The following is a 27,062-nucleotide window of genomic DNA, read 5'->3' on the forward strand; positions in this document are numbered from 1 at the left end:
GAACTACCTCAACCAAAATGCTGTTTGAACCTGGGTACCTTACCTTCACTAATAAACTATACTGCAGACAAGTTCTAATTTTTATCACCAGGAAAGTACACACAGAAACAAATAAATTACCAGACAGATCTTATCAATATGTAGTTGGTACCGTTTAATATAGTTGTTACATTAGTCGCTGGGGCGGTAGTTCCGCCTCCCTTCGCCATAGTGGAATTATTCCCGGGACGAAAAGATTGAGGAAAAAGTTATGTAGGGAACTGAACTTTTGAAAACACAATGGATTACGCTGTGTAATTTATGCAAGCACTACATAATGTCATAACTCTTGTTTTACGTATGTACAAACGTTTTCATAGCGTCTAGGGATTGGACCCAAGTTATATTCATGTTTCCTGTGGAGTCTTTCTGGTAAGTTGCGAGTCGCAGAACAACGTCATTATCAGATAACGTAAAGACCGTTAGTGCTTGTCCTCGGTACCGACAATCGCTATCTAGCTAATCAATGCATTTATGTTGCTTATCAAATGAACATGTGTATTATCAAGCAGGGTTCGTTATTGTCTGGCATTCGCGCTATTGCACTTGGAGGACAAGCTTGCTAGCTAATTCACTCTCATGCACATTTCTGCTTTTCTAGCAGTGCTAGCTAACGTTAGTGTGTTAGTGTGTAATTAGAGTTCTGTCTAACTGAACTCGGGTAACTGGAGAAAAAAAACTCGTAACTGTTAGCCTAGCTAACCTGCTTTAACTAGCTTAGTTGAATAGCTAAAATAATTAGTACTAATATAATCGTGGAATCAGCTAAATAGTTGGGCCTAACGTAGCTAGCAAGGTTCACTTGCAAGACGACCAAGCATCTGTCCTTTCACTGTGACTTGCAAATACACAGTTGGAAGTACTGAGGTAAAGACAGTTTCAGGTTTGATATTCGCACTTTCAAACCACTTGAGCCACATAATCCAAATAAGTGTCATGATGTTGGAAAAATTGCGCACAACATTGCACAGATCTTATTTTAACGATTTGGACATTAATTCGCTTTCCAAAGCTAATAAACGTGGAAATGTGAGTAGCATTTTGTATTCCTAGTTGAATTTGTTAGGGAGTGTAAACAAAGTACAAACTACTTTTTTTCTCCCCAATTTCGTGTTATCGCTGCAACTCCTGTACGGACTCGAGAGGCAAAGGTCGAGAGCTGTGCTTCCTCCGAATCACAACCCAACCAAGTCGCACTGCTTCTTGACACAATGCCCACTTAACCCGGTAGCCAGCCACACCAATTTGTCACCTCAGTCAGCATGCACTGCGCCCGGCCTGCCACAGGAGTCACTAGTGCACGATGGGACAAGGACATCCCTGCCAGCCAAACCCTCCCCTAACGACACTGGGCCGATTGTGCGCCGCCCCATGGGTCTCCCAGTTGTGGCCGGCTGCGACAGAGCCTGGACTCGAACCCAGAATCTCTAGTAGCACAGCTACAGCTGTGCCACTCAGGAGGCCCACAAACTTTTTTTTACATTCGAATTTCAATAGCTACTTGGCCATGTGACCTACTGACTTCAAGGTTCAGAATGTACACTCAGTGGGCCTACACAATGCACACCCTTTAGTTTGTCCATTATCTCACATTTTTAACATAAATTTTTCAAACTTTTTCTAATTTCAAGGTTATGTGTACTACTTGACTCAAACAAGGTTGAGAATGTCCACTGACTACCCTTCTATATTGCACACCCTTTAGTTTGTCCATCTTCATCTCACATGATTTTACATTAATTTTTCAAAATGTTACATTTCAATAGCTCCTTGGTTATGTGACCTACTGACCTCAAACTACTTTCAGAATGTCCACGGACTGGCGGAGATGGGCGCCGCGAGGCGTCCAGTGTGGTAACGTGACCGATCCCGGAGAAGCTGGCGGGAACCCCGGGGAGTGTTCTTTGAAGGGCAGGGCGCCCTGGAATGGGTTCTCCCAAAGAGAGGGGCCCAAGTCCTGGAAAGCGTTGCGGTTCTGGCGGCGTCCGTTGAGCTCTCGCTGGTCCTTGAAAATCCGGAGCAGTCGCTCCATCGCCCATCTCTCACCACCATTGGAAGTTTGTTGTAAGTTCATTGTGCGGCCCATCTCGCGGTCTCTTGTGCATGGTCTCGCAAGGGGCTGCGTGCGGGGGTTCGTCAGGGTGGTGTCTGTCGGCGGACAGATGGGGGGGGTTGGGTCAGGCGGTTGGTGGCGGCAACTCTGGACCCGCGCCGGACCCTTCTTGCGGATCTCCCCAGCTTCAGTGCTCGCCGGCCCTGTTCGCGCTGGGTCTCCGGCGGTTCTCCAGCGCCTAGCAGCTGATTTAGAGCTGGTGCAGACCAGGGGACTCCATCTGCTTTAATTAAAACAAAGCATCGCGAAGGCCCGAGGTGGGTGTTGTGATTTCTGCCTAGTGCTCTGAATGTCAAAGTGAAGAAATTCAATGAAGCGCGGGTAAACTGCGGGAGGAACAATGACTCTCTTAAGGAGTGCTTAGCCTTAGTAAGGGAGATAATGAGGTATCCCTCTAGCAGGGCTCTTCCAATCCCTCGCTGTATGTCACCTGTTTTCAGGTGTCGCTAATGATGCAAACCAAACGGGAGTTATCTCGGTAGTAGTCCATATGCAAAGAGAGTCCTGCAGATGGTGATGGCTGTCGATTGTTAATGGAAGGCAGCAGTCAGTCCTGGACTATGTGGCTTTTGGTCAAGCATGAAAATGTAAGGGCGGTTCCACCAGACTCAATGATTTGCTGCTGGGCTCTTGTAAACGAATCCTGACTTTGACAGGAAGCCAATCAGAGAATGATGGCTTGAACGCATACCTGGCTTTGGCTGGGAGGGGGAGTTGTCCTGGAAGTGTACTACTGGCATCAGTCTGATCACAGAGCGGCTGTGGTGAAACGTTTAAACACACGTCCCCCGTATACTTAGCTAGCTCTAAACCGTGAAGGTTTGAATCGAATGCTGGCTTTGGCTGGACCCGCTAACGGTGGAGCACTAAATGGAGATGGAATGTGCTTAGAGTTTATGGACACTGCCAGGTCTCAGGTCTGCCTGGGTGTGGGACTCTACACATTCTATGTGGGAGCTCTCCTCCATTCTCCTTGGAGCATGTAGTGGAGATGGCATGTGCCTTACCATTAGCTGACACTACCAAGCCTCAGGCTTGCCTCATTGCGGGACACCACACATTGTAGGTGGGGAGGTCTCTATGCTCACTAGACTCGAGATGGAGACTAAACCCATTGGCCCGCAGTGATAGGGCATTGCATGGATCTGGCTCATGCCCTACGAAGTGGGGAGAGGTATCTCCAGCTTGTCTTGGGAGGGAGGCCTACATCTGATTTGGGTAGTACCATCCACACCCATTGATTTTCTGCGGACCCATATAACGGACAGAAGAAGCCTAGGTTCCCACTGGGCACGGATCACTGAATGTCAATTTGATGAAATTCAAAGGAGCATACCCACCTGTCGCGGTCGCACTCAAATCACCCAAGCACATTTGGTGTATGTGCTTGGCTGAGGAGCCAATGATGCAAAGCTACCATCTGTGTGAATCCCCCCTAAACGCAACGATACCGTAGCACCACGGATCTTGAGGTTGGCCCGGCATAGCCTGCCTCTTTTGGCAGGTGAGTAGAGCCTTTCGTGACGGGGTTGGGGTGCGGCTGGATGAGTTGCTGCCCCTCTCCTGATGTGCACCGCATGTTTGTGGGGAACCTGGTGCTAAATCACTCATAGATGACCTGATTCTGGGTCAGGGTTTCGTACGTAGCAGAGCAGCTCACTCGCTGCGATGTATTAAGTCAGCCCTCGATCCAAACTTTTGTCGGGGACGGAAGGCGTCTTCCTTCACCATCCTCCTTCTTTACTTACAGGTTACCAGGTGCACGCAGAAGGGCCAGGGGCCAGAGGTCAGACACAGTGTGAGAGAGCCCAGGCAGGTAGGTAGAAGGTGTAAGACATTGACATCGGCCTCTGGATAGGTAGGGGGCTAGGTGGTGGTCGCTCATCTGCCTGGGCCCATCCTCTGATGGGACTGTGGAAGTCAAAGGTGCACGAGGAGGCCTTCATCAAGGTGGGGTGCACTCAGAGTCCGAGCAGGGGCGGCCGGACTCGAGGGTTGGGGGCAGCACTCCGGCCATGGAGGTTGGAGTGGGGACTTAATCTCAGATTGAAAAAAGCAGGTGGGTCACCAGGTGCACAGAGACTGTTTCGGATTACCAGGTGCACGTGGTTCCTGACAGCGGGAATATAGATGTCTTAGTGTCCGGGAAGGGGTACTTAAGTGTGGTTGCCCCAGTTTGCCTGATTGGCAAGGTTATGGAGATGGCTGAGCCCCGGCCAGGGCGCGGTAATGGGTGATGCCCAGTGAGAGGGGCGTTGACCGGGTAGGGAGAGTAGGTGTGGAGGTCTGTAGTTCCAGGGAGTAAGTTATACACACTCAGGCCCAGGGAGAGGGCAGGGAGGGAGTGTAGGCCTAGAGGCCTGGAGTTCAGAGGTCACCAGGTCAATGGGGGCCTGCCTGGAGGTCAGGAAGGCCCCAGGGGGAATGCCCAAGTGAATAGGTGTGTGAGTGACACTGTCCTTCAGGGGAGCAGAGCAGGCAATTAATGTAAAAACTTATGAGATGAAAAATGGACAAACTCAGGTGTGCAATATAGAAGGGTAGTCAGTGGACATTCTGAACCTTGTTTGAAGTCAGTAGGTCACATCAAATCAAGTTGTATTTAGACCTTACAGTGAAATGCTTATTTACAAGCCCTTAACCAACAATGCAGTTTTAAGAAAATCCCTACAAAAGTAAGAGATAATAAATAATTAAAGAGCAGCAGTAAATAACAAAAACATGACCAAGGAGCTATTGAAATGAGAAAGTTTACAAAATGTATCTAAAAACATGTGAGGTGAGAATGGACAAACTAAAGACTGTGCAATGTGTAGGCCCACTGAGTACATTCTGAACCTTGTATGAGGTCACTAGTTCACATGACCAAGGAGCAATTGAAATGTAAAATTGTAAAAAATGTATGTAAAATCACCTGAGATGAAAAGGGACAAACAAAAGGGTGTGCCATATAGAAGGGACATTCTGAACCTTGGTTGAGGTCAGTAGGTCACATGACCAAGGAAAATTAATATAAAATCGCATGAGATTAAAATGGGCAAACAAAAGTTTGTGCTACATGTAAGGCTACTCAGTGGAAATTCTGACAGCAGTTTGAGGGTTGTAGGTCACATGACCAGAGAGCTATTGAAATTTTAAATATTTTTTAAATTGTAAAATCTCATGAGATGCAAATTGACACAAAAGGTTGTGCAGTAGGCCCACTGAGTGTACATTATGAACCTTTTTTGAGGTGTTGGTCACATGACCAAGGCGCTATTGAATTAAAAAAATTAAAGTAAATAATTTTAAAATAGTGTGAGATGTAAACCAACAAAAAAAGTGTGTGCAATGTGTGTCTATACCACCGGGTTAGCTAGAACCAGTTTTGAAAGTTTTAGGAGTAATGGTTAAAGATCTATTGAAATTTGAAAATGTTGATTTGTCACTATGTTGACGGTCCCTAACAGCTGTTGGTGGACATAAGGAAAACTACAGGTGAATATCCAACCTGAATCTGTCTTTACCTCTGTGTTGGGTGTCGGGGTGATCTGGAATGTAGAACTAGCTAACGTTACTATGTTGCATTTTATTGAATGTGTGGAGTGTGGCTCAGTTGGTAGAGCATGGTGTTTGCAACGCCAGGGTTGCCAGGGTTGTGGGTTCGATTCCCACGGGGACCAGTACGAAGGAAAAAAAAGAAAAAAATGTATGCATTCACTACTGTAAATCGTTCTGGATAAGAGCGTCTGCTAAATGACTAAAATGTAAAAAAAAATGAAGTGAGAGAATTTATATGTATGTCTCTATCTTCTCTACTAGCTAACGTTACTGATCTTGAAAGTTGATTATGATGGTCATCATACACAGTCCATTTATTGTGTTTCTCGATAGTCTTACATGGCTTCCTCTCTTCATTTACTCTCTATCATCTGCACTGATCTGAGAAGATGAATAGATGTGAGAACAATAGTGGAATCGGATGTCCTCCAATTAATTGGCTTTCCCCTTGCCACTTCTCTCATAATTAGATGGCGATAGCAAAGGATACAAATGAAAGGGAGACAGTGCCACACTGGTGATGCTGCTTCTTTACTCAAGGTATTCCCTCCCTATTGTTGATCTCTACTACATCAATTATTAAACCTCTAAAAACCCACCACAGTCTGCACTCGCAGTGCTTTCCTTAGCTCTGTATCCCACACCTTTCTGATAAATGACTGATTGCAGTATATCTATTCTAGACCCTACTGATCTTGTCAAGTCCCTACATATCACCTCTGCACCACAACTTATCCAGTGTTGTTGTCCCCTGCCCCCTCCTTCCATAGACACAGAATTATGTTTAGAGTGTGAATGAGTATGCTATGATGATAATATATGGTCTATACTCAAATCTCTCCAGAATCTCAGTGGAATGCTGAAAACATGCCAGGGAGAAAATGACCTCTGCAGGACAGAGCTTCCTGTCTACATAAATGTGCTCCTCTACTGTGTAAAGTCAGTGTCACCTACAAAGATGTACTGTAACCTCTAGTGCCCAAAGCCCATTTTAACATGGGCAATGCCATTTAAGACTTTCACCATTTTGAAGTACTCAACTGGGTGGGAAGGATTACAATTTCATCCAGGTCACCAGGAGGGATCAGCCAACTAATTATACTTGTGAGCACACATTCCGTAAGTGCAGCTGACAGTAAATTGCCAACCTTGGCTTTACACCTGTTCAAACAACACTCGTAGAAGTACTAGAAGAAGAAAATGTTCGACTTCCAAATGGAGATGGCCTCAATGGCGCTGCCCCTGCTCTCACAGGTGCCATAATGGGACAGATACAACTTTGCGATATCTACACATCTCTATGGTGTCCACAAAACTGAACTGGCCTCCAAAAGCAAAACCACCTATTATGTAATGTGCATCTGTTCTTGTTCACTTGTCATTTGTGTGATCAAGCTGATTATGTCTCTGTTTGTCTTGCAGATATCACTCTGCGCTCTCCTTCTATTCTGATTCCCATTCCTGATCTCTCTGCACACACCTCTGTCTATTCCGCGCACTCTCACTCCCTGTCTGTCTCTTTCTGTTACCCTCTCTGTCCTCCCCCCTCCCTGTGGCCATGTGTGATAACGGTGATACCGAGGACAAGCCCCCTGCCCCCCCGGTCCGGATGAGCAGCACCATTTTCAGCACAGGCTCCAGCAAGGACCCACTCTCAGCCAATCACAGCTCCAAGCCCCTGCCCTCGGTTCCAGAGGAGAGGAAACCCCGCAACAAGATCATCTCCATTTTCTCAGGCGCAGAGAAAGGTCAGACGAGTCCATAGAGGTGGGGCACTGGGAGGGGCTCTAAAGCGTGGGTCGGCTGTCCTATTTTATTTTTTTAACACTAGAGAACCACTGGGCCTCGAGGGACCCCCCCTTCAAGCTAATGAGTAGTCATTCTGGCTGTAACGTTCTAACAGTGTAATTAATACATTTCATAAACCAGGTTTCCATCCAACTTTTTTATGCGAGAAAAGTCGACAAAACACGCTAGACAAGGTGAGATCTTTTTATTTCGTAAAACGAATTATGCAAGAAATGTCGGTGGAAACGGTTTTATGCGCAAATATTCATGTAATAACCATCATATCGAAGTAGACCTCCCACTACAACTCGGGAAAGCATGACGTTTTTTAGGCTACAGATGAAATAAGTTATGATGAACTTCACAGGGTGGTGAAAGTGCAAGGTGATGAGCTTGATGCTCAGTTCCAATAAATATCAAGGGTCTTATTCTGGTGACATGATCATCGATGCTTGGCTGCCATTTGACAAATACAAATAACTTCGCTCTTTTGTCCATAATAGTCTCATCATGTATGCTATACCCTCACTGTGTCTGCGAGCTGTTGGCTAGAGTGCACGTGCCAACACCAGAGTTGGCACACTTGCTATGTAATGCAAATTTCTTTTTTAAATGTGCATTACACATAGTTGAAAATGCGATGGAAACCCATTTAACTTGTCTTTTTTATTCGGTACATGAGAATTTAACTGCAAAAGGTATTTTTATGTGCACTATGTCATCACCCACAGCCTTTTATCCACAACAAGTCACTTTGATGCAAACATATCTCCGGTGGGAAAATACGCATATAATTTTTATGCAGATTTTAGAATATTCGCATTCAGAAATCTGTCACCAATTGGTTGGAAACCTAGCTATATATGCTATCACAAAAATAATAATTTGGTTGTGTTTATGAATGTCTTAGATAACATTAGAACATGAAATATATATATATATTTCAAATAACACAATAGCATTTTCATTTGTTTCTGCTCCTGTAGGCTATATATAAAAACACTAAAAACACATTCAAGTGTTCAATACATTTTATTCCCGAGTGGCGCAGTGGTCTAAGACGCTGCATCTCAGTACAAGAGGCGTCACTGCAGTACCTGGCTCAAATCCAGGCTGTATAACATCCGGCCGTGCTTGTGAGTCCCATAGGGCAGCGCACAATTGGCCCAGCGCTGTCCGGGTTTGGCCGGGGTAGGCCGTCATTGTAAATTAGAATTTGTTCTTAACTGACTTGCCTAGTTAAATATAGCTAAATAAATTAAACTATTTGTTGAATGCCTTTGTGACAACTATGAAACATGAAGCATAGGCTATGTGTTGGAACATAGTAACAGCTTATTTTTATAACAACAAAAAATACCCCAACCACCATGATGCACGGTCAGGTCAGCAAGACGCGCGTCAAATGATGAAAACATCAGTAGCCTAAACATCATTAATAAGCGCCAAGTGTGCTTAATAAATAGTGTAAATCATCAAAAAAGCAATGATGGTATTATAATGAATGTGTCTGACAGCAGTCAAATATGATCAGCTTGTGCTTACATGGCGTGCGTCTAAACGCAATGGCCTCATGTCACAAAAACAACGAAAGCTGCTGAGTGCGTTGCTGAGGTTTTTGCTTGTAGGGTCCTCTCTCTCAGTGATGACATTTTGTGCTGATAATTGTCCCGTAGCATTGTCACCGGCTTATTCTATCCAAACCAAACGGTGCCGTCCCTTCCTCTCTCCTGTCTCACCGTTCCATTTGGTGGTGGCGTGGGCACCTGCTCATTGCATCATTCATTTTCATTTTTTTTTTTACTTCGGCCTCAGAGGTGTATGTTCAGGAGAATAAGAAGAAGAATCATCGGAGATGATTCATTTCTTCCCCACTATCTGAGCTGTTTGCATTCAGATTTTGCAGCAATGCTGACACAGCATGTGCATCCAATCATCTTGGTCTTCTTGCCATTGTAAATGACGCACACTTTCACTGTGTACTCCAAGTAGGCCAGAGTAGACTTAAGACTGCTTGGATTCAATGGGCTGATAGAGGGTACATAGCATTTTGAAATGAGATGAATCAATACAATAGAATGGCCTGCCTTGTTCTTCATTCACAATTGGTGATTTACAAAATTTGGCATTGTTAGCTTCCCCTCAGTAATCAACTCACCCTTTCTCACCCATCATACTCTCATTTATTTAATTTGTTGTGTGACGTTAGTCTCTGTATAGTTTAGCTTAGGTTCAGTTTTGAGACAATTATTGGGGTGATTATCAACTGGGCACGGCACCACCAACTGCCGGGAGAAGGAGGGGATCAGGCCCTACTGTTGGGAAGAGGGGCAACGGGGGAAAACCATTAAAAAAATGACATGCCCTCCTAAAACTGGTTATAACTCCAGTTCATTTTGTGATATTAAGATTCTAGTAAAGAACAAGAAGGCCTGCAAACTGTTAAAGCTCCCAATTCACGGCTTTGTTGACAATGTTTCCATCTAACAGATATTTTTCAAGTCAAATAAAAAAACAGAGTGCTTACATCCCAAAATATACATATTTCACCTGGCATGACCATTACGCACATGACACATGGTGGGTGTAAAAACTATTTTGATATCAATGAGATTGGCACATGTGGTAGTTACAAAAAAGTATATATATTTACAAGATGTAGGAGACCTGGAAGGCAAGACAAATCAAAGTCACATTCATGTAAGAAATGGTCTGATTCAAACTCTTGGTTCAAACCTTTTAGGAGACATAGTACACATGGTGAATTCAATACAATAGTATTGAGATTATCAGTACCCCCCCGGAGTCTTAACATGTTTGATACCAATGTATCTCAGAGAGCTAATGTTGTGACGAGCCTCCATGAAATGCGCAGCCACAGGGTTTCTCTGGTCAAGGGTCCTGATATTACTCCTTGTTTTCAGAGATTGTTTCGTTTTTCCTACATAGCATAGACCACACACTTGATCAGTTATATCGCATTTTTTGTGGAACACGTAATGATGCCCTTAATCTTAATGGTCTTGCCCGTAATAGGGTGATTGAACATTGTGCATTTGTTCGTAAAGTTACACTGGTTACATCGGCCACATCTATAATTACCGTTCGGCACATTGTGTAGGAAAGTACTACGTGACACTGGTGGAAGATCCGATATCACCACCATTTGATTGATGTTAGAGGCGCGTTTGAAGACTACCTGTGGGGGTTGTTTAAACATCTTTTCCAGTTGTGGCTCAAGATGTGGGGAGTACTGAAGGAAGCACTGAACGCATTGGTCAGGAGGGCGGGGTGGTTTGGACGTGAGGCTGTCAACCTGGGTCATATTTTCATAACGATCTCTTGCGTCATGCAGCCATTCCTCTGGGTAACCCCGCTGTCGTAGACACTCATCCAGGTAGTCGGCTTGTTTGTCATAGTCACTCTGTGTACTACAAATCCTGCGTATGCAACTGTATTGGGGCAGCAGGTAGCCTAGTGGTTAGAGCGTTGGTTACTGGATGGAATCCCCGAGCTGACAAGGTAAAACTCTGCCGTTCTGCCCCTGAGCAAGGCAGTTAACCCACTGTTCCCCGGGTGCCGAAGACTTGGATGTTGATTATGGCAGCCCCACGCACCTCTTTGATTCAGAGGGGTTCGGTTAAATGCGGAAGGCACATTTCAGTTGAATGCATTCAGTAGGTATACCCCTTTCCCCTATTAGCTGATGGGGAGGCTATTTTTTAGGGTGTACAGTGCATTTGGAAAGTATTCAGATCCCTTGACTTTTTTCCACATTTTGTGTTTGGACCATGATAGTCCGTTGATGTGGACACCAAGGAACTTGAGGCTGGAACATTGTCAGTGATCACTGTTGTGTCGTCAGCAAACTTAATGATGGTGTTGACTGTGTGGCCAAACACGACTCCGTAGTAAGTCTAGGGTTTCCGGGAGGATGGTGTTGATGTGAGCCATGACCAGTCTTTCAAAGCACTTCATGGCTACCGACCTGAGTGCTACGGGGCGGTAATCATTTAGGCAGGTTACCTTCGCTTTCTTGAGCACAGAGACTTTGGTGGTTTCCTTGAAACATGTATGTATTACAGACTTGGTCAGGGAGAGATTGAAAATGTCAATCTGACACCCAATAGTACTCCTTACGTTTTGACAGGGAAATGGTCCATTTCACACAGTTGTCAAGATAACATTCCTGCCTCTGATCTGGCGGACTCACTAAACACAAATGCTTTGTTTGTAAATTATTTCTGAGTGTTGGAGTGTGCCCCTGGCTATTCGTCAATAAAAAAATAAAATGAAAATTGATATAAGGAAGTTGAAAAGATTTATACTTTTACTTTTGTTATTTAAGTACATTTTAGCAATTCCATGTACTTTTGATACTTAAGTATATTTAAAACCAAATACTTTTAGACTTTTACTCAAGTAGTATTTTACTGGGTGACTTTCACTTTTACTTGAGTTATTTTCTATTAAGTTATCTTTACTTTTACTCAAGTATGACAATAGAGTATGCTTTCCACCACTGCCGTCTGGTCACTGTACCATAAAGGCTTGATTGGTGGAGTGCTGCGGAGATGGTTGTCCTTCTGGAAGGTTCTCCCATATCCACAGATGAACTCTGGAGCTCTGTCAGAGTGACCATCGGGTACTTGGTCACTTCCCTGACCAAGGCCCTTCTCCCCCGATTGCTCAGTTTGGCCAGGCAGCTAGCTCTAGGAGAGTCTTGGTGGTTCCAAACTTCTTCCATTTAAGAATGATGGAGGACATTGAGTTCTTGGGGACCTTCAATGCTGCAGACATTTTTTTGTACCCTTCCCCAGATCTGTGCCTCAGAATCCTGTCTCGGAGCTCTACGGTCAATTCCTTCAACCTCATGGGTTGGTTTTAGCTCTGACATGCACTGTCAAATGTGGGACCTTATATAGCCAGGTGTGTGCCTTTCCAAATCATGTCCAATCAATTGAATTTACCACAGATGGACTCCAAGTTGTAAAAATATCTCAAGGATGATCAACGTGAACAGGATGCACATGAGCTCAGTTTCAAGTCGCATAGCAAAGTGTCTGAATACTTATGTAAAAACAGTATTTCTGTTTTAAATTTTTACTACGTTTGCAAAAATGTCTAAAAACCTGTTTTCACTTTGTCATTATGGGGTATGGTGTGTAGATCGATAAGGATTTTTTTTTTATTTAATCCATTTTAGAATGAGGCTGTAACGCAACAAAATGTAGAAAAAGTCAAGGGGTTTGAATACTTTCCGAATGCACTGTAGGGTGGAAGCTGTCTCCACGTAAAAGGGAATTCCTGTCCGTTGGCTTCCTTTATAGGTATGTGCTAAAGCACCCCCCTTCCTCTTAATCAAAATGTCAAGAAAGATTCTAACAACTACAGTGTGTTAAATAGACTTATTTAGGAAAAGTCTCAAGGACAGAGAGGGGCATGACTTTAAAAATGGCACAGTAATAAAAAAAAAATACATTCATGAGCAGTCCTATCCAGTGGAGGAAGAGGTTGAATTTTGGTCTTTCAATTTGTCTATCCATTGTTGGATCTGATTACGTTTCAGCCCATTTATTAACAGAGGATGTAATGATGGTTTATTGATTGACTTTCAGGTGGTAGAAAAAAAGACCGGGACAAAGAACGACCAGAGATCTCTCCGCCTTCAGACTTTGAACACACCATCCACGTTGGCTTTGATGCTGTCACTGGGGAGTTCACTGTGAGTAGCCACACTTTCCTCCAACTCTTCATCTCTTACTCCAGGTATACTCAAATCCCAGCCTCTTACTCCAGGTATACTCAACCCCCCCCCCCCCCCCCCCCCCTGTATCCTCCTCGCTGATAGGGCATGCCAGAGCAATGGGCACGACTTCTCCAGACATCAAACATCACCAAGTCCGAGCAGAAGAAGAACCCACAGGCTGTTCTGGACGTGCTCAAATTCTATGACTCTACGGGCAACGGCCGCCAGAAATACCTCAGTTTCTCCTCCTCTGGTGAACTTTCATATGGATTAGACTTGACTGTTTTCTGTTTGTTACAGACTTTTTAAAGATTGCAATTTTTTTCCCTTTCATATTTAGAAAAGGATGGTTTCCCCACCGGACCCCAGTCTGTAAGTACTAAATTTGTTTTAGTGATGACTTACTAGCTACTTGAATAATATGGTGCTGCGATTTCTTGTTCCTTGACCTCGCTCATGGCAGCCCAGAAAATATGTGAAAGAAATATGTGTGGGCTATGTATGAAATGTGTGTTATATCTTCTATTTTGCATTAGCCGGTCAAAAATGTCACTGAACCCTCATCGACCAATATCAAGGACATTGATGATGATGATGATGATGAAGCTCCCCCACCCATTGTGGCACCACGTCCAGAATACACTAAGAGTGTGAGTCATTTTGAATGGAGCTCACAACCTCAACTTCTCTTTCGCTCTTGCTCTCTTTCGACCTTATTCTCTCATGCTTATTTATTGTGTGTGCCTTGTGTGTTGGCCTGCAGGTGTACACTCGCTCCGTCATTGACCCCATCCCCGCTCCAGCCACATGTCCAGATGGAGACTCGGCCTCCAAGGCTGTAGACAGACAGAAGAAGAAGGGAAAGATGTCAGACGAGGAGATCATGGACAAACTGAGTAAACAAACTATATTTTTTACAATAGCAATGTTACAGGTAGTTATTAAGACCCGTTTGTCAGGGGAAATCAGTATTGGTCTGGTCTGTATAATCATATATTTGCCCTCAGGAACTATAGTCAGCATTGGAGATCCTAAAAAGAAGTACACGAGATATGAAAGAATTGGACAGGGGTAAGTGTACGTTTATTTAAAGGTGGTAATTGGGGTGTATTTGAGTGCAGTGTGTATGGGGCCTTATTTGTGCATGGGGAGAGTGTGTGTGACAGAGGTGTTTGTGTGACCAAGTTATAAAAAAATATGTAAACATTGTCCACACACAGGGCTTCGGGGACAGTGTACACAGCCATTGATGTTGCCACAGGACAAGAGGTAAAGGGGAATTAAGGGTTGTCATTGGTCGACTGACCGGGAATTGATGCATAGAGGAGAATAAGTGAAAGGAAGGAAATATTGAAAGAGTAGAGGAATGACGACAAGAGTCAGAAATGGGGAAAGAGTTTGAGAACTGTTAACCTGGCAGCAGATGAGAAATTGCCTGATAACTAATCACTCACCCATTTTAGAGGCTCATGTTGAACGTTTCCTTCTTTCTGGGTGTTTTTCACAGGTGGCCATTAAACAGATCAACCTACAGAAGCAGCCCAAGAAGGAGCTGATCATAAATGAAATTATGGTGATGAAAGAGTTAAAGAACCCGAATATTGTCAACTTCGTAGACAGGTAATAGAATGGTCAAATATATAATTAACCTTAACAGCACTAACTTTGGTGTCAGCTCGATGTACCAAACCTAACCTCCTGGTGTTGGTGAGACTCTAGAGGTCCTGGAACACATTGGGTGTACAATTTTTTACAATACAATATATCCTAACGACCTCTCTGGCTTTGGTGCCTGTGTGTGTTTATGTCAGTTTCCTGGTGGGAGAGGAGCTCTATGTGGTGATGGAGTACTTGGCTGGTGGCTCGCTGACTGATGTGGTGACAGAGACCTGCATGGACGAGGCTCAGATAGCTGCTGTCTGCAGAGAGGTGACCAGCTCTTATACGGCACACAGCGTTAATCTTTACATATTTAACCTTTAACACTGGCTCGGTGAGAAACTTGTGTGTGTTTGTTGACTGTTTTTTCCTTCATCACCATCCCTCTCTCTGTCTCTCTCTCTCTCCCTCCCTCTCATTGGTTTCCCCATCTGAAGTGTTTACAAGCACTGGAGTTCCTTCATGCGAACCAGGTCATCCATCGTGACATCAAGAGTGACAACGTGCTATTGGGGATGGATGGCTCTGTCAAGCTCAGTGAGTCTCCCTCTACCCCCTAAACAACCCCAGGCTGGTCATGGTCTATGTAGAGTTGTAGAGGAAGTTAAAGCACTAATAGTTGGGGGTAGATATTTACCTTATTGACAGTGGTATTGGTGCGTGAGTCAGCTGTTTGTTCACCCGCACATGCCCACAATTGCTAATAACCCATCCTTAACTGCTCGACTATATGTGATAAAGTGAATATCTGAGGCCCGCACCCGACCCTAACCCGCTAATATAGAAAATGCGCTGTAGGCTACCTATACTCAGAGACGGCAGATTTATTTTTTTGACAAGGGGGGCAGGATTTGTTTTGCCTGATTTAGACATGTTTCTGCTTATAATATCCTACATTTTGGTAGTCAAGCTTCTCTTCTGTCATTATAGGTTGGCCTAGAAGACTAAATAAACCCTTGTACCCCAGAATGTCATAAATAATTTGAATTAAAAAGCTGATAGTATTTCAACCACATAAAATCCAAGCTGATGTCATTTGGAAATTTTACACAGAAAATCATTCCCATTTATTTCTTTGTTACTGCATTTTCTCCCAGGTCCCTAAACGTCTTTGCGCTGCAAAATAAGCAGAGATGATAGAGAGAACTTTACCGATGTCAACTAGATTGAAGCATTGATTCCATCGATCTATTACATTTTCTGTCGAGTAAGGGTTTATTTAGTCTTCTAGGGCACCATAAAATGACAAAAGAGAAGCTACATGTATATAATTATAGACACTTGATTAACAAATAGCCTACCAAAATGTTGGAAAGTATAAGCAGAAACTTATCTAAATCCGGCACACAAAAAATATCCTGCACCCCCTGTCAAAAAATCCTTCTTTGACTTTAGCCTACAGCACATTTTCTATATTAGCGGGTTAGGGTCGGGTGCGGGCCTCAGAATTACACTTAAAGTCGGGCAGTTGAGGATGGGTTATTAGCAATTGCAGGCGGGTGAACAAACAGCTGACCCATCGAACCACTAATCTACATCCTATGAAAGAGAAGTACCATTTTGGCAAGGATAGTTAACAAATGACTATTATGCTAGTGCTGCTGTTTGTAGTGCTAACATTCTGTCTCCATCTCTTTCTGAGTTGTCCCACCTCCCTTCTCTTTGTGCAGCCGATTTTGGTTTCTGCGCCCAGATCACTCCAGAGCAGAGCAAGCGCAGCACCATGGTGGGGACGCCTTACTGGATGGCACCTGAAGTGGTGACCCGGAAGGCCTATGGGCCAAAGGTTGATATCTGGTCCCTGGGCATCATGGCCATTGAGATGGTTGAGGGGGAGCCTCCATACCTCAATGAGAACCCGCTAAGAGTAAGTGAACCGTAGAGTAGCACCCTTCTAAAATGCCATTTCTTTGTTTTACTGTATCATAGTGCATCAAATGCTAGTTTCATAGTGATACAAGACTGACATGGATGTAACAGGCTGACATTTCCAGCACATTTGTAAGGTATCTCACAGTTCTAGTCTTCCCCTCTGCACTCTCTCCTCTCCTCCCCAAGGCACTGTACCTGATTGCTACCAATGGCACTCCAGAGCTGCAGAACCCAGAAAAGCTGTCCCCCATCTTCAGAGACTTCCTTAACCGCTGCCTAGAAATGGATGTGGAGAAGAGAGGCGGGGGAAAAGAGCTGCTGCAGGTGATCCCCCCCCTTTTATCTATGGCTTCCCATGTGATTTGCTCTTCTACTCTTGTGTCAACTTGATTGGTTGGATGTGGCTGTATATGCCTCCATCATTACACCATCTGCATGTACTACAATAGAGATGAGATCCAATGTTAACCTTACTCTCTTTTTCCTCCCTCTTTCCTGTTTGTCTAGCATCCCTTCCTGAAGCTGGCAAAGCCCCTCTCCAGTCTTACACCTCTCATCTTGGCTGCTAAGGAGGCCATGAAAGGCAACCATTAACCAAACAAACAACCATGCCTTCCCATGCTGTGCCAGATTTGAGGTTTTGTGCCAGACAATAGACTGAGTGACAACCCAACTCTATATGCTCCAGCCTGATAAGCCCTGACAAACCTCACTGTGAAGAAGTCCAAAAACATCCAGAGCACAACCCATCGCTGACCATATGAACTCTTTGATTCTCACTCAAACGTTTGAAGACAACTCAAATAAAAGTGCTTATTTTCAGATCCAGGCTGAGTTATTTGTACAAGAAAAAAAAATGTTGGGGCTAGATTAGTATTTAACATGGAATTAAGATATCTAGTTCTTACTTTTTGGAAGAAATTTTACTGCCTTAAACAAAATGCAAAACATAGCCTAATGTATTGTTGATTGTGTCAAAATATTTTCCCATAATTGTTTTTTTCTTTGTAATTTTTCCTTTTCCAGCTTGTTAGTGTCCTCTTAAGCATTTTGATACTTGAATTTCATTTGTGTCCCCACTGTGATCACGTTAAGGGCCTCTCACTTAATGAAACTGTTATTCCCACCTGGTGCCACATTTCATCTTTGGTCTTTTCTCATTTGTTATAGGACAGACATTTCAAAACATTCCCATTATTACAGTGAATATTGTGATATTGATGACGATATAGGGTTGCCTCATTTGGTAGTGCTACCATCATTTTCCTCCTGTGTCATTAGTCCCTTGGTAGTAGATGTGCACCCTTATGGGCAAATTCAATGGAAGAATGACAGGGTTTATTCTTGCTTGGGCCAACGTTCTTTGTTCTCATAAAAATGTTTTGCTATATTGTATATGTCAAATTCTGTACTTAAAATTGTGCTTGTTCATATGTATATTGTGTACCTAACTAGACGGAAAACAGTGGATATCAGGCCGGGTACCTTTTTTGTAGGCTAGAAAAGGCAATGTATATTTACTGTTTCTTTTTTTCTATTTGGATTACTAACAATCTGACAATTGTCTGCAAATTCAAATAAATGCAGCTGTTTGTCCTTATTGTTGATTTAAGAATTATTATTTCTGTATACTATGACTCTAACTTCAATGGAGACTTGTGAAAGCCACACTTTGTAAGATACCATCAAAGAGTGGGCTCAAGGAATGACACTCCAAGAGAGCATTATTTTTAAACAAGATTTGGAGCTATTACATTTTGTTAAAGTAGGCCAAGAAAAACAAACGTCCTCATGATTTTGTTTGTCTTTTCCCTTATGTATGCATGTATAATAAGTCAGATTGTTCAAAGTCAAGGGTTGTTTCATGAATTGAAAATGTTACAGAATGAATGTGTGTGTGTGTAGATAAACCTGGGTAACTCCCACTACTGTAGATGGGAGTATGTCCAGGCAGACCCATTTTACTAGCAAGAACCTGGCACAGGTACTGGACCTGGACTGAGAGGGTAAGTTGTGCAAGAATCTGACACACACACTCTTGATCTAAACTCAGCAAAAAAAGAAATGTCCCTTTTTCAGGACCCTGTCTTTCAAAGATAATTCGTAAAAATCCAAATAACTTCACAGATCTTCATTGTAAAGGTTTTTAACACTGTTTCCCATGCTTGTTCAATGAACCATAAACAATTAATGAACATGCACCTGTGGAACGGTCGTTAAGACACTAACAGCTTACAGACAGTAGGCCATTAAGGTCAGAGTTATGAAAACTAAGGACACTAAAGAGGCCTTTCTACTGACTGAAAAACACCAAAAGAAAGATGCCCATGGTCCCTGCTCATCTGCGTGAACGTGCCTTAGACATGCTGCAAGGAGACATGAGGACTGCAGATGTGGCCAGGGCAATAAATTGAAATGTCCGTACTGTGAGACGCCTAAGACAGCGCTACAGGGAGACCGGACTGACAGCTGATCTGCAGTGGCAGACCACGTGTAACAACACCTGCACAGGATCGGTACATCTGAACATCACACCTGCGGGACAGGTACAGGATGGCAACAACAACTGCCTTAGTTACACCAGGAATGCACAATCCCTCCATCAGTGCTCGGACTGTCCGCAATAGGCTGTGAGAAGGCTGGACTGAGGGCTTGTAGGCCTGTTGTAAGGCAGGTCCTCACCAGACATTCCCGGCAACAACGTCGCTTATGGGCACAAACCTACCGTCGCTGGACCAGACAGGACTGGCAAAAAGTGCTCTTCACTGACGAGTCGCGGTTTTGTCTCACCAGGGGTGATGGTCGGATTCGCGTTTATCATTGAAGGAATGAGCGTTACACCAAGGCCTGTACTCTGGAGCGGGATCAATTTGGAGGTGGAGGGTCCGTCATGGTCTGGGGCGGTGTGTCACAGCATCATCGGACTGAGCTTGTTGTCATTGCAGGCAATCTCATCGCTGTGTGTTACAGGGAAGATCCTCCTCCCTCATGTGGTACCCTTCCTGCAGGCTCATCCTTACATGACCCTCCAGCATGACAATGCCACCAGCCATACTGCTTGTTCTGTGCGTGATTTCCTGCAAGACAGGAATGTTAGTGTTCTGCCATGGCCAGCGAAGAGCCCGGATCTCAATCCCATTGAGCACGTCTGGGACCTGTTGGATCGGAGGGTGAGAGCTAGAGCCATTCCCCCCAGAAATGTCTGGGAACTTGCAGGTGCCTTGGTGGAAGAGTGGGGTAACATCTCACAGCAAGAACTGGCAAATCTGGTGCAGTCCATGAGGAAGAGATGCACTGCAGTACTTAATGCAGCTGGTGGCCACACCAGATACTGACTGTTACTTTTGATTTTGACCCCCCTTTGTTCAGGGACACATTATTCAATTTCTGTTAGTCACATGTCTGTGGAACTTGTTCAGTTTATGTCTCAGTTGTTGAATCTTGTTATGTTCATACAACTATTTACACATGTTAATTTTGCTGAAAATGAACGCAGTTGACTGTGAGAGGACGTTTCTTTTTTTCCACACGCTTTTTCTCTTTCTCACTTTTTCAATACAATGGATAAAAAGGGGTATGCCAGGTGTACTCTCTGCCTGAAAGAGATCAATTATGCCAACAAAGGGTATCTATCATGCTCTGCTGGCACATTGTAGATCCGATGTCCACAGGCAGAAAGTGTACAATGTAATAATGTGCAGTGTAGCCCAAAGATTTTGCTTTAGTTGTGTTGAACTTGATAGTAACACTTGTGTGAGTGAGGGGGGGATTATTGAAATGTTTTACTCAGTGAACATTATTTTTGCACACATGTAGCCCTTTGCACTTGATCGATGTCTACTATAGTGGCGACTATAATAGAGCAAAAATAGAATGCCTGTTTGTTTCATTGTATTTCAACTTGAGCTGTTTTTTCCCCAAGTGCAATATTTAGATGTGTGTGGTCACAAGTGTTCTATTATAAAGGCTGTCATGGCTAACTGCAATATTAGTGTATTGTTTTTTTTTTCTTAAGACTTGTGTCATTTGCAGTAAAGTCTAGGTAACAAATAACACTGGATTGCTTCCTTTACATTTTTTTTGCTGTGAGTTAGGTTCACATTAACCACTTTTTATTTTACACACAGAGACTGTAGATCATATTCTTTGTTGTTTAATTAGTTCAAACCTGCATTTCTCCCTAGCTGGGATTTTTTTTTGCATGTTTCAGTGCAAAAAAAAAGTGTCGCCTTTTTGGGCCCAGTTTGCATCCATCCCCACATGTGTTCTTACCAAAACAAACTACTGCCATGCAAAAATTACTGTTTTATGAAACTATTTATAGACCTAGATTTTTATCTAGTAATAAGCATTGGTGGTTCAGTGGTAGAATTCTCGCCTGCCACGCGGGAGGCCCGGGTTCGATTCCCGGCCAATGCATTAAAATGTTTTGCTTCGGTCACCCATGTTATTTAAGCAAGTGTGGCAAATATACGGCTAAGGGCTGCTCTTCGCACGATGCAATGCGGAATGCCTGGCCACAGCCATTAGCTGTGGTATATTGGCCATATATGTTCAGAATGTTCAGAAACTATTCAAACCCTTTGACTTAAATCCACGTTTTGTTGTTACAGCCTGAATTCTAAATGGATTAAATAGATTTTTTTTCTCAACAATTAACACCCAATACCCTATAATGACAGTGAAAACATGTTTTTAGACATTTTAGCAAAATGATTGCAAATTAAATACAGATCTCATTTACATAAGTATTCACACTAGGGATGTGACAAATGTACAATTTCTCTTAAAATATTAACTGCAATGTTCACAATTCAGATGTGGTTCTGCATATGACCGCTGGGGGGCAATGCAGTTCGATGTACCGATATAGACAATTTTGACTTTGTGGCCGTGGTAACTAGGGGATAACCTACAGTGATGTATGAAAGTGTGTTTATAGACATCCAGCAAGTCAGATTCTAGATTGGCGCAGGGGTCAAAGGCACTGCATCTCAGTGCTAGAGGTGTCACTACGACCTTGGTTCAATTCCAGGTTGTATCACAACCGGCCGTGATTGGGCGGCGCACAATTGTCCCAGTGTCGTCAGGTTTGGGTTTGGCCGGGGTAGGCCCTCAATGTAAATAAGAATTTGTTCTTAACTGACTTGCCTACTTAATTTAATTAATTAAAATCTAGATATGCCATTAGGGTATTGAAAGCAACATAATTTAGCATTGCAGTTGATTTGCAACCATTCTCAATCATTTCAGTAATCAGTTGTGATTTTCTCACTCTGTCTTATCACACCGATGCCAGCAACGGGTGCACCTGTACTGCCACTGTAGCTCAATTCCACCATGCAGAGTTTGCATTTCATCACTTTCTCATTTAACTTCTCAAAGTAAGTAGCCTATTGCCATATAGAAAGTCGCTGCTGTCACTTCCCTTTCTCACTACCTGCCATTTTCCCAACTGTTAACGACGATGATGTGCGGATCGCTTTATATCCGTGGCAAATTAATTTGAAAGATCCAGATCTCCTACTTTACAGCATTGTTGCATTCGGTATATATTTCATTAAAATAAGTCAGTTTAAGTTGATGATCAGGGCCTGATAATGGTAGTTTTGTGATAACTGCACTGTGATTTTAATTTTGTAAAAAAACATTTTTTTTCACACCCGTAATTCACACCCCTGAGTCAATACATGTTAGATTACAGCAGTAAGTATTTCTGGCCAAGTCTAAGAGTTTTGCACACCTGGATTGTACAATATTTGCATTATTCTTTTAAAAATTCTTCAAGCTCCGTCAAGTTGGTTGTTGATCATCTCTAATCATAGAAGTACATAGAATCCCTATTAATTCAGTATGATCTCTGAGCCTAGTTGTAAAGATTTGTCATTTAACTTTTAATTAAAATGTATTACTTTTTTATTGTGGCATCAACACAACCAGTCATGTTTTCATCTGATTGTCAATCACTTCAAAGGACTCCTTTGCTAGGATACATGTGCATGTTCATCCACTCACAACATACAGTATTTCCAGCCTCCAAACAGTGGTGAAGGGAAAGAGACATCTGTTACACAAAACACCAAAAAGTGTAATGACATTTTGCGATTGTCATTAGGCCAGTAGTTATGCATCCACTGTTGTCTGCGTATCTCTGTGTTGTTTTCGTCTAACCACATCGCATTGTTGAGCATAGGTTCAACCAGTTTTCAAATCCATTCGTTCATTTTTCATGCCTGACATGCTGTGATGATAACAAGTGGTGTAATAGCCTACAGTGTTCTTGACATTTTAGTTTTAATTATTGTGATAGGCTTGTCAGTTTTATAAAAACCATTGGATACAAAGTGACTGGGGTTAATCGCAAGTGTCTATCGTTTGGATTGAGCATTTTATGATGAACATTTTGTAGAAATTGCATGATTGCACTGCAGAGAATAATTTAGATTTCCAATCTGCCCGTCATGGATGTGGTGGCAACAGTTTTGTGGAGAAGTTATTTTGGCCTCCCAAATTTAGACTTTTTCCCCTGAGCTAGAGCTCCACCTGGTGGTCATACTGTTGATGTATTTTGTATTTACTGATTTCTAATCTTTCTCATGACGTTTACAGTTGTCCAATTTGAGATGCAAATGATGAGTGCCGTATTTCATGTATTCTTACCAAAAAATAATAATGTCATGCATAATTGACTGTTATATAGATCTATAGATCTAGATTTTGATGTACTGCTAAGCATTGGTGGTTCAGTGGTAGAATTCTCGCCTGCCACGCGGGAGGCCCGGGTTCGATTCCCGGCCAATGCATCAGTATGTTTTACTTCGGTCAACCATGTTATTTTGGTTTATAGAAGGTTTGGTGGTTGAGCAACAAAACCGACACGTGGGCAACTATGGGGCAAAACAGACAAGGTTGACTTAGATTGTTGACATGTGAACTATATTTTGTCTCCAATGTTTATTGAAAACAAATACATTTGCACAATGAACACTTGTTGTCTCTCAAATATATTGTTACAGTTGTTGTTTTTATTTTATTTATTTCACCTTTATTTAACCAGGTAGGCTAGTTGAGAACAAGTTCTCATTTGCAACTGCTACCTGGCCAAGACAAAGCATAGCAATTCGACACATACAACAACACAGAGTTACACATGGAATAAACAAAACATACAGTCAATAATACAGTAGAAGAAAATAAAACAAAAAGTCTATATACAGTGAGTGCTAGCTAGAGTGAATTTTAGCCATATTAACATATGTAGCGGGTTTCTTATGCACCACAGGAGAACCAAGAAATGAAGAGCGACACCACGGCTGTCTTTTAGGCTTTTATGTCGATCTGCAATAGTATTATGAAAAGACAGGACAGGAACACATCAGTCTCCAATGCACCACCTGACAAGTTGTTCTTTCTCTCTCAGTGTTTTCTCAGACTCAGGAGAGCGGGATCTATGGGTAGTACCAGGGTGTCAGTAGGTGACGTAAGCACCCAGATAAAATAAAATACATTTAATGAAACAAAACCTGAAGATGTTAACATCATTCAGCTACTGTAGCTGCCTACCTAACATCAACAGGCATCACCAGTAGCGCAACAATTAAAATTAGAAACCAAAAGTAAAGTTCCTGGCGATCTGACTCCCCCCTTCTGTCTGAACTTGGAACATTCCTGTTCGCGGGCTTTTGGCCACTGACCCTCAACCTGATTGTTCTGTTCTGCGTTGTGTACTATTCTAATAATTTGAAGTTTGCTGGAATAACCATTTTAACTCTACTACACATAGACGTGACATAAGTTAAAATACCTCAAAACAAGACATGGTATCAAGAACAAGATAAAACTAGCTGAAACGAGACATCTACTATTCCCTACATGACAGGTTCTTGTCATTGTTTCTAGTTATCTGACCATCCAGAATCACAACAACATACTGACTTCTGCCGCATTGAAAGACGCGCATCGTTTTCGTGACGTTGTCAGCGAAACCATGTAATTTGTTATTATCCGCTCTTCCCTCTACCACTTCTTGTAGTAGTATGTTTACCTGCTCCGATCCCTGTGGTTGACTTATTTGTATTTATTATGGATCCCCATTCTTCCTGGAGTCCGGTAAAATTAAGGCAATTATACAATTTTAAGAACATTACATAACAGATTTCACAACACACTAAGTGTGTGCCCTCAGGCCACTAATCCACTACCACATATCTACAACAGCAAATCCATTTGTACGTGTGTAAATAGTGCGTATGTTATCTTGTATGCGTGTGTCTGTGCCTATGTTTGTGTTGCTTCACAGTCCCCGCTGTTCAATAAGGTGTATTTTTATCAGTTTTTTCAAATCTGATTCTACTGCTTGCATCAGTTCCATGTAGTCATGGCTGTATGTAGTAAGGTGCGCCTCCCATAGTATTTTCTGGACTTGGGGTCTGTGACGAGACCTCTAGTGGCATGTCTTGTGGGGTATGCATGGGTGTCTGAACTGTGTGCTAGTCGTTTAAACAGACAGCTGCTTTTACTCTAACCACATCGCATTTTGGAGCATAGGTTCCACCCATTTTCAAGTCAATTCGTTCATTTTTCATGCCTGACATGCGGTAATGATAAAAAGTGGTGTAATAGCCTACAGTTTTCTTGACATTTAGTTGTAATTATTGTGATAGGCTCATGTTTTACTGGTACTGCATATTTATTTTTCGGGACACCGTACTGGACCATATGAGCTTACTTTCACCCCTGGCTGTAACACACATAATGGAGTGTAAATGCTTTGTGAATGCACTGTACCTCAGTTTACAATTACAAACCATCACAAAAATGATAATGTGGTGATCAGTTATATAATAACTATTGTGTTCTTCTGCATGTGTAGTCCTCGTTAGTATAGTGGTTAGTATCCCCGCCTGTCACGCGGGAGACCGGGGTTCAATTCCCCGACGGGGAGACATACTCTTTTGTTTGAACCTTTTTCAATGTTGATTTGCAATCGATATACCTGAAAATTTTAATTAAAAGTTAAATTACAATTCTTTACAACTAGGCTCAGAGATCATACTGAATTAATAGGGATTCTATGTACTTCTATGATTAGAGATGATCAACAACCAACTTGACGGAGCTTGAAGAATTTTTTAAAGAATAATGCAAATATTGTACAATCCAGGTGTGCAAAACTCTTAGACTTGGCCAGAAATACTCACTGCTGTAATCTAACATGTATTGACTCAGGGGTGTGAATTGTAATCGATATACCTGAAACCTCACCATTTTACTTGGATGGACATTTGTTTTCGTTATGCGCATCTGTAATTGGTTATCATGGGCAAGAGATAATGTAGAATATGATCATTAAACGCCATGATTGGCTGTAAGGAGAACAGTATACATACATTATATACTACACAAGCTTACAATTTACTTAACTTTGTTGTTATAGTATAAAAAGTCTCCACCGAATTAGGTTATTCCGCTTTTAGTTTAAATGCACCTCATTGCTGGAACCAACTGCAAAATGCAGTGCAATTTGACGCTCTGCAATTTAAAAATATTGATTGGGGAACTATTTGCTGAGGAATGTTTCTGTGTTTTTTGATTGTTGTGCTTTATTTTTGTTTGTATTTGATTTGATTTTGTGTATGAAATGTATGTGCAGGGCTCCCTTGCGAAAGAGACCCTGGTCTTAATGGTGACTCCCTGTTTTTTGTATCTACAGCATTTCTTATAATAACCTATATCTATATGTACATGGGAACTTGCTGTTTAGAAGCTACTGTATGCTATAGGTTAAGTTAATATGCAGTTGGTTTATTTGGAGTACTTCTAGTTGATTTTTCAGTTTCCGTAGTGTAGTGGTTATCACGTTCGCCTAACACGCGAAAGGTCCCCGGTTCGAGACCGGGCGGAAACACATTTTCAAAAAGTAAATAGTAGTGTTAATCTATGGCCAATGTGTGAAAATAAACAAACAAATAAATACAATATTCATGTGTTGCACAATTTTGTAACAATATTGTTTTTAACATTCTTTGGGACACTGACTCCTGACTGAACGTTATACTCAATGCATGTATCAATTGGTGTTGATTAAGATTTAGTCAAAAGTGCATTATAGTAGCTTGGAAATACAATTGCATTTCTAAAAGAGGCAAAAAAATGGTGGGAAAACCTTTTGTCATTGTGATGTCGTCAGTTTGACTTGAAGATGCAGTATAACGTTAGCCAGAAAGTTCAAATTGAGGGGAGAGCACCGGATTATAGCTAGCTAACTTTAGCATGGCTAGGTAATTTTTTTACAAACTTTGC

General features: G+C 42.5%; 1 protein-coding gene and 3 non-coding genes across 18 annotated transcripts; all 4 read left to right on the top strand.

Moving 5' to 3' along the window:
• The first annotated feature begins 152 nt into the window (after positions 1-152).
• pak2b (p21 protein (Cdc42/Rac)-activated kinase 2b) lies at positions 153-18,360 on the top strand. 15 transcript variants are annotated; one of them, XM_014216554.3, is made up of 17 exons: positions 153-411; positions 6,163-6,232; positions 6,537-6,631; positions 7,115-7,440; positions 13,099-13,205; positions 13,332-13,482; positions 13,570-13,601; positions 13,766-13,879; positions 13,993-14,125; positions 14,237-14,300; positions 14,450-14,498; positions 14,737-14,849; positions 15,041-15,158; positions 15,326-15,425; positions 16,559-16,755; positions 16,947-17,084; positions 17,268-18,360. In XM_014216554.3, exons 4-17 carry the CDS (start codon positions 7,251-7,253, stop codon positions 17,352-17,354), a joined length of 1,593 nt encoding a protein of 530 aa, XP_014072029.1. In that variant the 5' UTR covers positions 153-411; positions 6,163-6,232; positions 6,537-6,631; positions 7,115-7,250; the 3' UTR covers positions 17,355-18,360. The 15 variants fall into 15 exon arrangements, with proteins under 15 accessions (XP_014072029.1, XP_014072027.1, XP_014072028.1 ...); XM_045687558.2 differs by lacking the exons at positions 6,163-6,232; positions 6,537-6,631 and adding exons at positions 1,847-2,103; positions 3,903-3,968 and having other exon boundaries at positions 186-411; XM_082956839.1 differs by adding an exon at positions 3,903-4,211 and having other exon boundaries at positions 186-411; positions 6,537-7,440.
• Positions 18,361-21,108: 2,748 nt separating this feature from the next.
• trnag-gcc (transfer RNA glycine (anticodon GCC)) lies at positions 21,109-21,179 on the top strand. Its single transcript has one exon. It is a non-coding gene; the product is annotated as a tRNA-Gly (tRNA).
• A 2,313-nt stretch (positions 21,180-23,492) lies between these two features.
• Positions 23,493-23,563, top strand: trnag-gcc (transfer RNA glycine (anticodon GCC)). The gene has a single exon. It is a non-coding gene; the product is annotated as a tRNA-Gly (tRNA).
• Positions 23,564-26,594: 3,031 nt separating this feature from the next.
• trnav-aac (transfer RNA valine (anticodon AAC)) lies at positions 26,595-26,667 on the top strand. Its single transcript has one exon. It is a non-coding gene; the product is annotated as a tRNA-Val (tRNA).
• The last annotated feature ends 395 nt before the right edge of the window (positions 26,668-27,062 follow it).

The sequence above is a fragment of the Salmo salar genome, chromosome 10, assembly GCF_965601325.2.
Source record: "Salmo salar chromosome 10, fSalSal1, whole genome shotgun sequence".
In the NCBI taxonomy this organism is placed as follows: domain Eukaryota; kingdom Metazoa; phylum Chordata; class Actinopteri; order Salmoniformes; family Salmonidae; genus Salmo; species Salmo salar.